This window comes from Littorina saxatilis, linkage group LG16 (genome assembly GCF_037325665.1).
Source record: "Littorina saxatilis isolate snail1 linkage group LG16, US_GU_Lsax_2.0, whole genome shotgun sequence".
In the NCBI taxonomy this organism is placed as follows: domain Eukaryota; kingdom Metazoa; phylum Mollusca; class Gastropoda; order Littorinimorpha; family Littorinidae; genus Littorina; species Littorina saxatilis.
Genome location: NC_090260.1, coordinates 42,470,090 through 42,483,557, shown reverse-complemented (window position 1 = coordinate 42,483,557; position 13,468 = coordinate 42,470,090). Strand labels below are relative to the sequence as shown.

Sequence of the window (13,468 nt, the reverse complement as noted above, 5' to 3'; positions counted from 1 at the left end):
GGCCCTTGGATACTCCCCGAACGGCTGCCTGCAACCGTATTCTAGCCAGATCTGTGTTTGTTTAGGATCTTTGACAGCTGATAACTTTACGGAAAATGCACGCATTAGAAATCGGTTTGTTGTTATAAAACCAGCAGGAAAAATACTTTTAAACCATGTTATAAGATATAGCTTTGGAAGTCCAGATCAAAAAGGAATTATGATTAATTACTCAGAATGAATGACCGATTAACGATCAAAACCCAGCAAAATAAAGATTGCTAAACTCTATCACTTCCTGCACCAAATACAATTCACTAAATTACAAAATGAACTCATGAACTCATGCAGGCGTACAAGGCCTTTGTCAGGCCTATCCTGGAGTACGCCTCGTCAGTATGGGACCCGCACACCCAGAAGAACATCGCCAAGCTGGAGGCCGTCCAGAGACGAGCTGCCCGATTCGTCTGCAACCGCTACCACAACACGTCAAGTGTCAGCCGGATGCTGGACTCCCTTGGGTGGCAGTCTCTGGAGGAGCGCAGGAAGCTTGCCCGCCTATCGATGCTCTACAAGATCACGAACAGCATCGTCCACTGTCCGGGCATCAAGTCGAAGCTGGCCCCCTTACCACCACGCCAGCGAAGAGGCCATTGCCAGCAGTTCGGCCTCATCACCTGCCGCACTCAGTATCGGAGTGCCGCTTTTCTACCCAGCACAGTGAAGGACTGGAACTCTCTACCAGCAGCTGTCGTCGAGGCCCGCACTGTCGACACCTTTGTGTCGCGCGCCTCGCACTAAACCAGCAGCCACTGTGACTCATGTCCCCTCCCCCCCATACTCCCCAACCTGTGAATTTTAATGGACTTTGGATGCTGGAAACGCTACTTTATTGGACTTGCGCAACATCCCATCAAGTGCCGAAATAATCACTACTGTTGATTGTGGGCAGTAATGGAAAGACAAGACAAGACAAGACTTTCCATACATGTATCATACTTGCGGTAAAGTGGAACTTATGACAAGTTATGTGACGTAAAAGTTGATGCAGAAACACAGTTGCTAAAATGACGCGTGTGACGTCACGCGGTGAGACACCGTCAAAACTGAGGAAAACTTTGATTTGCTTGATCCCAATAGTACTACGTTGTCACAATGTCATCTGTTGTGGATGAAATGGAGAGAAAGACGTGTATGTCTTTGTACGTCTTTGTGTCCGAGAGATTGAGTCCAGGAAGAGTCCGTAACACAAGAGAAAAGAAGAGAACACAAGAGAATATTCTTTTCCGAACCTCTACATCTCCATATCTGCAAAAACCATATACAGATTATTATTTTAGCGTCACAAAGAGCAAATTATGCACTAACATGGAAAGAACAACAGAGAGTATTCCATTCCACAAATACAGACTCGTCAACAGCGTTAAATAATGATTTATTACCTCAACAGCCTTATGTAGGTAGCTCTCTTTTTAAGCGAATCCGCTCCCTTTCGAATGACTTCTGTTCGTCACAGAAATACCGTCATCCTCCTCTCTCGCTGAATCCTTATGCGGTGTAAACGCACAGCGGAGAATCTTGACGCCCCGACTGTCAACCAGCATGTGTCCAAGAAGAAGGTGGTCTGTCCTATGTAGTTCCTATCAAGCCTCACTAGCACGTAGCATAGCACGTTCATACCCAGTAAAGTATTTAAACGTGTTGAAAAACCATCAAACTTGTAGGAGAATTCTGACACCGACCCTTCTTCCTCGCTGCTGAATTTCGAGTGTGTAGTAAATTTATATGTCTCACACAGACAACCTGGACAAAATCACGTGACTCACCTTGTCACATTCCAAGTTCAGCTATCCTAGTTTTGCCCCGACAGCAGAAATCACCCACGTGAAATCCGTGCGACACGAAATTCCCGTGTTCGCTTTGCTCGGTCAGCTAAAACCCAGCCGTTGACAGAAAGCACAGGCGCTTTCTATCGCAATTGACCAAGAGAAGGCACCCCACAGAGTGACACTTTCTTGATCCATGTCACTAAATCGTGACACACACACACACACACACACACACACACACACACACACACACACACACATACACTGTGACACACACACACACACACACACACACACACACACACATACACACACACTTTCTCCTTGTCCCTCTTGGTAAATACGACCTTGCCCGATTGTAAAAGCCTCTCCAATATCTAGCTACTATATTTACATTTCCATGACACTTACACAGCCAGAAAATCAGAACACTACTAACAAAACGTGTTTCCTTGGCAATATCCGAGAAACGTGTTATCTTCTGCTCATCTGGGGCATTACAGAGCGGGTGAATCGTCTGTGTCCTATTCATAGACCACATTTGACACACATTACTATACACTCTCTGAGGTAAGTGTACCATTTTCTCCCACTCGTGTACTTTTTGACACATTGTGTAACACTAACAAGAATTGGCTGACAGTTTTTTTGTTTCTTTTTAGGGTGTTTTAGCGTCTCTTCCAGGATAAGGATGAGCTTTCATTCATAACCAGCTGGGAAATAAATCTCATGTTCCCCATGCAACAAATCGAGGGGGTGAATGGGTTTGAGCTTTCAGGTGAAACGTGGATTGTCAAAGTAAAAACCAATGAGGCTGATTGTTTGATGTGTGGAACCATCACAGCTTTGGATTCGTGTTTCCTTCGGCCTTGGTCAATACATATGAAACCGAAGACAATATGGTCCCCTCGGACCAACAAACTTGAACAGCTGGTCTGTCAATAAGACACGAAACATCTTATAATATAGTCCAGTGACGTTAGCCCCATGGCAATTGGGGTTGCTTTCTCAGTGGGGAAAGCGAGCTGCCATACAGTACGGCGCTACCCATTGTTTTCTTGTTCCTGCATGCGTGTAGTCATGTTTCCAAGCCCTGAGACATTCGCTGTGAACTTGGGATCTTTATCGTGCGCATGCGTGCACACGGGGGTGTTCGGACACACAAACACACACACACACACACACACACACACGTACACATACACACACACACACACACATCAGTATACACACACACACACATATCCACACACACACACACACACACACACACACACACACACATATACACACATGCACACATACACACAACTGACATACACACACACACACACACATACACACACACACACACACACACACATTCACACACACACACACACACACACGCAAAGAGAAAGCTGACTCAGGGAAATAAATCCCTGATCGCCGAACGTGGTGATCGAACCCATGCTGATACAGAGCGAGTTTTCGCGAGGAACAGGGTTGAGGTACGGTAGGGTCACTGCGCATGTCTGGTTTTTTTCTTCGCGGAAACGCTGTTGGGTTGTGTCCAGTCGCGTCCCTTGCAACAAGATGGCGACAAGCGCGTTACGGATTTACTGTTGTGGAGAGTTGATGGACGACGATGATGAACAAGCAGTACTGTTTTATTGTTGATGTGAATGTAATGCCAAAACATCGAACTATCGATTCGAACGTCAATGAAGAAGTGAGCGTGAAAAATCGAGCGCAAAACAGCCGGGTAAAAGTTCAGGGCGCTAAAGTACATTTGAGCCGAAATCGCACCCAAACTCCTGTTGACCTCATTTCTTCCCAAAATAAACATCACTGCTAAAATAAAATGCATTAAAACCAAGACAGTATCCAACCCAGTATCCTTAATTTTTGAAAGGCTAAGTGATTTACAACAAATGTCTTCTCACAATCCGTAACTTTGTCAAAAAATATTTGCAGAAGTTTCTCACCTCGCCTTGGCAGCCATCTTGGAACTGGAGAGACCCTACGCAGGAAGCAAGGTTGAAAGTTGGTTAACCGGTGACGTCACTCCAGTCGTACCGGACCGAGTTTTTGCGACCTCCGGTTCGACTCGAGTCACCTTAGTTGACGCCAAAACTCGCTCAGAGACAAGTGGTTTTGAAGCCAGCGCCGCTACCCACTGAGCTAATTCCCCGCCCGATTCAGTCAACCGCTATGGCTGTGCAAGACCGATGCAAGTTTTGTTTCCGTTCTCCGTTTACGCAGTAGTCTCCGTGTGTGAAATTATGTACATTTAGGCCTTTAGTTTAAACATAAGTTTATTTTTACCAAAGGTTACAATCATGACATGTATACAAAGTTCACAGAAACAGCAACAAGCTAGAAGGTTATAGGCATTTAGGCCTTTCTGTAAAAAATGAAAGAAGGTTTTTAAACAGCCGATATATTTTCACAGGTGTTACTTCAAATCTCAGATCAATCAACTGCAAAGAACAAACCAACTGCATATACATTTGACGGAATATTCACAAGGAAAAAACTGCAGAAAATAATTTCGAGAATTTCTTGCAGGACTACTGAGTGCGAAGATTAAGGTTTTGGTCTTTTATTTCTCTGTCTGTCTGTCTGTCTGTCTGTCTGTCTGTCTGTCTGTCTGTCTGTCTGTCTGTCTGTCTGTCTGTCTGTCTGTCTCTCTCTCTCTCTCTCTCTCTCTCTCTCTCTCTCTCTCTCTCTCTCTCTTCCCCCCTCTTTCTCTCTCTGGCAATTGTGTTCCTGTCGTCGTGTAGCTGCATAGAAGATACTTCACCATCCTAGCAAAGACGTTTACAACAAACACAAGAACAAACAAACAGAACAAAAAAACACACAAATCAAACAAACAAACAACAAACAAATACACAAACGAATTAACAAAATTAATCCTCAAAATCCTGAAACAAAAACAAGAATAAAGTGTTCTACTAAACAATCGAACGTGGCTTCACAATGAAGGACGACCATTATTTTTAGAATACTGCACTGCCATCCTGATAAAAAAAAAAACCAAAAAATCTGTGTCATAAACAACCATAATATTCGCTTTGGATTTGTAAAAATATCATGCGCATAATTTTATTGGTTTTGTTTTTTCTTTCTGTAGCTGCCATGGCTGTACATCCTCCTCGCGGTTCTACGATGATCATGACGCTGCTGGTGACAGCAGTAGTTGTCTCCCTTGTATCACGTGCCACTGCCCAAGGGGCTTTCTGTATCCCGGACGGTTGGCAGTCGGGAAGGGCGATAACTCTGGCTGTGTCAAAGGACAAGGGCAAACCAACTATTACTCGGGTATGAATTTCATTGAGGCTTCTTCCTCCTTTTTCCCTCCAGCTCCTACTGATTACCCCCCCCCCTCCCCTCCTCAACACCCCCCCCCTCCACACACACACACTACTCCACCATCCCTCATTAACCCTACCTTCTGATCCCCCCCCCCAAAAAAAAAAAAAATTCTACCCCTTGAGTAAATCACAAGTTAACAAAGCGACCTAAAGGTCAACATCATCATCATCGTCGTCAACATCATCATCATCATCATCATCATCATCATCATCATCATCATCATCATCATCATCATCATCAACGTCATCATCGTCATCGTCGTCATCGTCGTCGTCGTCAATATCATCATCATCGTCATCATCATCATCATCATCATCATCATCATCATCATCGTCGTCGTCGTCGTCGTCATTCATCATCATCATCATCGTTGACCTAGTTCATGACTCTTCTCTTTCTTTATCATCCCTTTTCTTCTATTTCTTCTTTTTCTTGCGACTTCATTGTGCTTTTTTTTCTTCTTCTTTTTTTTAATAAATGAAACCGCGAATATATTTGTTGTGTCCAATGATTAAAAAAAGGTCAAAGGACATTGTATTTAATAAGAATAAGAATAAGAATAAGAATACTTTATTATCTCATAGAGAAATTCAGGCGTGAGGGAAAACAGGGTAAATCCACGAAAAATGACAGAGACAATGTACCACAGCGTCGCCCGATGCAGAGCGCCACCTACTAATTGGTGACAAGGCTACGTTTCTTGTTCAAGATTATATGACTGTGAACAAAAAGTATGTCTCAGGATTGTGGACCCGGTTCGAATGTTTTCTTCAATTACCGTCAAGCGTGACTTAACTCACACACTGACATAAACAGTGTCAAGCTCTGTCTAGAGTGGACTGGAAGTTAACTGCGAACAATCTACACACTAATCATATGACATCAATGTTTAGCATTGTTGCTGGTTATTATAGAAGTGGACAAGAAGAAAGATATTTCGCATATATCTTCATACCTATTCAAATTGGCCATTTTCAGAACATGGGTGACGTCATATACTCCACGTCACAGAAGAAGATTTGGATTGACGAAGACACCTTCGCCAGCGACAGTCCGCGCGTGACCCGTCTCTATGACTACCCAGGGGTTTGTTGCAAGCCTAAAGGAAGGAATAGCCTACTATTGATCTGGGGGGGGGGGGGGGGGGGGATTTCTAACGAATTTGACTACATTAATGTGAAGAATGTGGGAAATCCACTGTACCCTAATCGCACACTGCATGATTTGCTTGAAAACATACCACAAGTAGGGGAAGGGCTCCTAATATGGACCACTTTTTGTTTCATGCTGATAACTAGCTAGTTTTCTTTCGAAGAAGTTTCATTTTGTGTTTGGTAGTCCTTCTCTCTTAGGTTAACCGTTAGGCCTAATTAGAGTGAAATAGCTTAGATAGACATTCAGCAAAAATTAAATACCGAAAAAATCACAAAGGGTCCATATTAGGAGCCTGGGCGCCTAATATTATTACTATTATTATTATTATTGTGATTATTTTTATGCGCCTAATCTAGATATAGCCCTAGGCGCTTACATATTAATTTCTGCCGTTTGAAATGGATTTTTTTACAGACAGACAGACAAACAGACATTTTTTACACACAATATATAACGCATTCACATCGGCCAGTAAAGCTCAGTAGCCTATTAGGCGAGCATTCACCTTTCACGGCCTTTATTCCAAGTCAAACGGGTATTTGGTGGACATTTTTATCAATGCCTATACAATTTTGCCAGGAAAGACCCTTTTGTCAATCGTGGGATCTTTAACGTGCACACCCCAATGTAGTGTACACGAAGGGACCTCGGTTTTTCGTCTCATCCGAAAGACTAGCACTTGAACCCACCACCTAGGTTAGGAAAGGGGGGAGAAAATTGCGGCCTGACCCAGGGTCGAACACGCAACCTCTCGCTTCCGAGCGAAAGTGCGTTACCACTCGGCCATAATATGGACTCTAAAATGGACCAGTGAAGCGGCCTTCACGAATCACTGTAAAAAGCCCCTTATATTTCAAAATAACATGATACAACTTTGTGTACAAGTCATCCTAATTAAAATATGCTCTAGATTTATCTGTTTCGGGTTGATGAGAGCATTATTTGAAGCACACCAGGAAACTAAAGAAGCTTATCAAAAACAGAGTGAAAATAAGTGAAATTATCAACTTCCACAAAAAGAAGACTTTTTGTTGGATTTTTTTTAAATCTCGAGGGCTAGTTATATACTGTTCAAAAAAAGAAACGCATAGCTTGTAATATTTGGTTAATTTAGTTATATGGCTACAAGGATATCCACCAAACTGCAGAAAATGTTTATCTGGTCGTCGACCTTTCGTCCCTTGCCACAAGTGAGCTCTGCACGTGACGCATGCGTTATCAGTGGCTACAATTTCAAAATTGCACATTTGGCATGACCACTCGTCATGCTTCAGTGTAATCTCGTGAAACTCGGGGAATATTGAGCTCTCACCATGTCTTCCAAAACCCATAAAAGCGGATTGTTCGCCACAAAGAAATCAGACAACAATTCAGCGACGAAAGATGGCCCGATTGAGCAGAGAAGACCGCCAAATTGCATTGGGTCGTTTACAAGCAGGCCAAAGTCAAAGTGCAATCGCCAGGCACTTCCACGTGTCCCAGAGCACCATCAGTAGACTGTGGGTCAGGTTTCAAGCCACTGGCTCCGTTGCTGACTTGCCACGAGCGGGAAGACCAAGGGCGACAACTGCTGCTCACGACCGCTTCATACGGCTCCGCCACCTCCGGAATCGTTTCCTGTCGGCCTCATCTTCTGTCCAGGCTCTCCCCGGGCCACACCGATTATCGGACCAGACCGTGCGGAACCGCCTGCATGAAGCTGGTTTGAGAGCTCGCAGACCTCACAGAGGAGCTGTCCTCACCCGCCGCCATCGCCAGAACCGAGTGCAGTGGGGCAACCAGCACCTTCGCTGGACCGTCCGGAATCACTGGAGACACGTGTGGTTCAGCGACGAGTCCTACTTCCTGCTCCAGCGACATGATGGTCGGAGGAGGGTCTACCGGAGAGTAAACGAACGTTACGCGCCCAACTGTGTGGATGAGGCACCCGTTCATGGTGGTGGAGGCGTCATGGTGTGGGGGGGCGATCAATACCGCTGGAAGGAGCACCCTGGTGCACGTCCAAGGGCGCATAACTGCCCAGCGATACGTGGAGAAAATTCTGCGCCCACACGCCCTTCCTCTTCTGGCTGACCAGGATGCCATATTCCAGCAGGACAACGCTCGCCCGCACACAGCACGACTCACCACCCAGTTCCTCACCGACCACCATGTCCAGGTGCTTCCCTGGCCATCCATGTCGCCAGACATGAACCCGATAGAACACCTCTGGGATGAATTGGACAGACGTGTGCGCAGGCGAGAAGAAGCGCCGGCAAATCACCGCGATCTATTGCAGGCACTTCAGGAGGAGTGGGACACCATCCCACAGCAAGATATCCGGCATCTGATCCAGTCCATGCCCAGAAGGTGCCGGGCAGTTGTTGCTGCTCAAGGCAGTCACACCCCCTACTGACTTGACAGCCTCGGCACCCAATCGTATTGATTGACTGATTGATTTGAAGATGCAAATGAACTGTGTGTGCATTCAACTGTGTCCATACCAAATTTCAAACAAATAATCTAAATATTGGATTTTCTGTTAATGTTTTCGAAAAATAAAACAAATTTGGCAAGTAGCAACTATGCGTTTCTTTTTTTGAACAGTATAGGTTATTTCCAGCAAGCTTTTTACTGAATTAATGAAAATAGCCTTTAGCTTTTATTTTCTTCGATTTGTTGAAGGTGGTCCTTATTAGGGGACTCGCACATACTTTGAGATTTTGCTATTATGTTTTGTTTGCAGTAGAAACTCGGGGTCAATACTGCTAAAATGTAACAAATACGGTCTTAGCTGTCATATATAGCAATTTTTGTGTGATAAAAGCTTTGGCTGAGGACAGAAACGAGTCCGTTTTAGGCGGCAAATTTAGAGTGAACGCTGCCAAAAATAAAAACAAGTCGCGTAAGGCGAAAATACAACATTTAGTCAAGCTGTCGAACTCACAGAATGAAACTGAACGCAATGCAATTTTTCAGCAAGACCGTATACTCGTAGCATCGTCAGTCCACCGCTCGTGGCAAAGGCAGTGACATTGACAAGAAGATTGTTTGTTTGTTTGTTTATTTGTTGCTTAACGTCCAGCCGACTACGCAGAGCCATATCAGGACGAATTGACAAGAAGAGCGGGGTAGTAGTTGCGCTGAGAAGGATAGCACGCTTTTCTGTACCTCTCTTCGTTTTAACTTTCTGAGCGCAACCATTCGTAAGACATTCACAAGGATTCCTAAGGCTTCGAATGGTCAATATTTTTCCTGTCCATTAGTCTCTTTTTTTGGCCAAATACAACATGTTTATATGCACATTTCTTGCGAATGTCTTACGAATAGTTGCGAGTGCTTGCGAATGTGTACCGATCATAGCGAATGCCTTGCGAGCGCTACGAATACCTTTACGATGATTACGAATGGCTTGCGAATACTGAAGAATATGCATTTCTTGCTAATATTAGGAGCATGTTGCTAGTATTCGCAACAAGAGACGAATGGTGGCGAATGGTTAAGAACATTTACGAATGTCTTGCGACTATGTCCCGATCATTACGAACTATTGGTGAATTATATTCGCAAGGGAAATTCGGCACAGTGTAAGAGCAGTATTACGAACAATGCGAATTGCATAATCGCTTTATTCGTAAAATGTTTGCAAGCACTCGCAACACTCGCAAGGCCACTCGCAACGTTCGTAATACATCCGCAAGACATTCGTATATGGATTTGTTTGCATTCGCAATGATCGGTAAGGCTTCGAATTTTCAATATTTTTTCCTGTCCATTAGTCTCTATTTTTGCCGAATACAACATGTTCATATTCGCAAGGATATTCAGCACAGTGTAAGACAGGCATCAGGGATGACTTTCCTCCACAACTGTCTTTACCTGGTTGAACAATATGCATTTTTACGATTGTTGTAGCATGTCAAAGTGACACGTTCGCCTGCAATCACGACTCGCTTGACCCCTACACTGTATAACACAGTTTATGAAAAGGTAAAAAAAGAAAACGATTAAATATTATGCACTAATCGTACAGCCAGTAAAATATTCTCCACGAATCTGTCTTCCTTTTTGATGTACCTTATCTGGTTCATATTTTACAACAATTTGAAAATGACGAAAAATCACCTGCAACAGTGGGCGCGAATGAGTTGCGTTTCTTTCGCCGGGTACTGTGCGTTTTCTGGTGAGCCGACGCAGGGCTAGCCAAACTGTGCATCCCTGCGTCCTACACGCCATCGAAGCCGACAATGCGTACTAGAAATGCACTCAAGGGTTCCCGGGACGCACTAACAATAAAAAGAGCGGGTCCTGGGACGCACTAAACTTACGTACTCGTGTACATTTTCAGATCGTAGTCGTCAGCTCAGTGCAAGTACCAATGTCATTGGTTGCTTGTGCGTGTTGTTGTTGAAATGCTTGGAATATTTCAATCAAAAAGGAATCATGTTCCGCTACTCGTCATCGCAAAGTGTGAGCAGTACACCTGGAGTTTGGGACTTTCTAAAACTCCAATGATGGGGTCAATGGACCCTCAACAAATTCAAAGTGGGGGTCCCGGGACCCTCTAGATGAGGCGTCTGGTGGGAGCCCTGATATGTGTATTGGGATCTGGCTCTGTCATCTGTTGTGTAGAAAATCCTGTACACCATACGAGGGGAGAACGGAGAGACAGAGCAGACTTGCACCCAGACCCCCCTACCTGGACCGTTCGTACCCGTCTGTGTACCGGGTAGGTGGCAAGTTGTTCTGTCATTCAGGGCGGGTACGTGGACAGGAGAAGAGACCGTGTAGTGAGGGAGAAGATGCTAGATGGGCATGACGAGAAGCTAGATGAAAGATGTCGATGACGACGTTGATGATTAAGAAGATGATGACGACCTTTAGAACGACGACAACGACGACGACGACGACGACGGCGATGGCGATGGCGATGACGATGACGATGATGATGATTATGATGATGATTACGACGACGACGATGGTGATAGTGATGGTGATATGATTGGTTTAAGCGTGTTTTATTCAAGTTCTCATACACACGTTTCAAACAATAACAACATTAAGAACGTTAACAAGCAGATTACTTATGGACACGTTCTTGAAATGATAATCAATACACATTCCGATAGCAAAACATGGCAAACAAGTGATAGCTTCAACACTTATCTTGATAATCTTTCATTATATTTTATACAAATAAGATAAAGAGAGAGACAGAGAGAGAGAGAGAGGGAGAGAGAGAGAGAGAGAGAGAGAGAGAGAGAGAGAGAGAGAGAGAGAGAGAGAGAGAGAGAGAGAGAGAGAGAGAGAGAGAGGGAAAGAGAGAATACCTGGCTGCATCAATTCCAGTCACAGTTAATATAATATCAGCCGAAGCGATTAGTTAACATAACATAGTCTTGTACAACAGAGAATATTTTCGTGTTCAAAGATATAGTTAAATCGGTATTTCCAAACAAGAGTGTTTTGCAGTCTAGAACGTGGGTTGGCAGACTATTAAATAAGATATATTGTCATCATTTTCACGAGTTTTCATTCGCAAACACCTGGTAAATAAATCTCATGTTCTCCATGCAATAACTCGAGGTGGTGAATGGGTTTGAGCTTTCATGTGAAATGTGGATTGTCAAAGTAAAAGCCAATCAGGCTGATTGTTTGATGTGTGGAACCATCGTGGCTTTGGATTTGTGTTTCCGAGGACAACGATTGTAAGCATTCACGCTCAAAGACCCAATCAATGTTGATAATTACCGCGGCGACTCATGGTCAATTTGCAACTTATCTCTGTAATCGCAAAATCCACAACGAAAAGTCATAAACACTTAAAAGAAAAGAAATATGCTCAACACTTACTGAATTCACAGGTATGATCGCAGCTCTGTAAATTTTCAGACTGGAAGAAAAGCGTCAACAAGCTACGTTTGACGTCACATATAAGTTTGACATGTTATCTCGTGCTACTGAGACGATGCTTTGTGGCCCGGAGTTGGATTCTAAAAATTCGTCTCCATGTGGCTTATTGTGCATTTTGTTGCACAACCAAAATGATGACAAAAACGATGTTTGGTAGCTTGTTGTCAGACCAGCATTTTGTTGTTGGTCCTCGGGGAGCATATCGCCTTTTGTCTCATATTTATCAACCGCGGCCTTCGGCCTTGGTCGATAAAGATGATACAAAAGACGATATGGTCCCCTTGGACCAACAAAAAAGCTGGTCTGTCAACAAGCCACCAAACATCTTATAATATTGGTGATATGATTACGATGATTACAATGGCGACGACGACGACGGCGAGTATATGATGATGATGTTGATGATTTACGATATTCCGATGAGAATCCAGGGCAGTACGTGTGCGAAGAAGGTCAAAGGTTAGGACAGTGTTGATGCCTGATTGATTGATTGATTGATTGACTGCCTGACTGATGGATAGATGGGTGGATGGATGGATGAAAGGATAGGTTAAGGTTGACCCTTTGAATGACTTTTCACACAGAAAACGCAACAATGACACACTACAAGTCTTACTACGGATTGCCGCTGCCCTATGTGGAGTTTTTCAAGGAGTTCGAGGGAAAGGAGAATGACGTCAATTATCGCACGTCACTGACGTATGACGACACACCACTCTTTCATCGGAAGTGGGGAAAACAAAATGGAGGTGAGAAGAAGTGACGCTAAGTTTGACGTTCGGGACGTTTTACTTATGGCAGCGAAATTCAGCATAAACATCGCTAATTCCCATGAAGATCGAGTAGTCGATTTTTGATAAACAATGTTCAGAAACCTTGTTTTAATTTTCTATTCTTCCTTGTGTGTATCAATTCATTGTCTGTAATAGTAATATTGACGTGTTGCAATATCTGCCCTGTCTCAACGTTCAAAGTCAAATAACTCCAAAACTATTCGATAAGTTATGATTTTCCACTTGCGGATTTGGAGTTTGCGGATCTGGAGTTTACAACAAGGACTATAGTTGGGTACAGAAAGCAAACTTGTTTGTCCGTTTTTGAGATCTCACCTCAGGGGCGGATTAAGGGGGGGGGGTTAATAATAATAATAATAAGAAGAAGAAGAAGAAGAAGAAGAAGAACATTTATATAGCGCTAAATCAAAAACTTTCGTTAAAAAGGCTTGCTCTAAGCGCTTGACATCTAAACTAAAA

General features: G+C 43.7%; 1 protein-coding gene across 3 annotated transcripts in view; it reads left to right on the top strand.

Moving 5' to 3' along the window:
* Positions 1-2,278: 2,278 nt before the first annotated feature.
* The window catches only part of LOC138950118 (uncharacterized), a 12,934-nt gene continuing 1,744 nt past the window's right edge, over positions 2,279-13,468 (top strand). For 2 of the 3 annotated variants that reach the window (XM_070321874.1, XM_070321873.1), the window contains exons 1-4: positions 4,618-5,114; positions 6,147-6,254; positions 10,935-11,031; positions 12,800-12,964. In XM_070321874.1, coding sequence (XP_070177975.1) covers positions 4,887-5,114; positions 6,147-6,254; positions 10,935-11,031; positions 12,800-12,964 — 598 coding nt within the window. In that variant the 5' untranslated portion in view covers positions 4,618-4,886. Of the gene's footprint in view, positions 2,379-4,617; positions 5,115-6,146; positions 6,255-10,934; positions 11,032-12,799; positions 12,965-13,468 lie in introns of those variants that run through there. The other variant, XM_070321875.1, reaches the window with a different exon arrangement.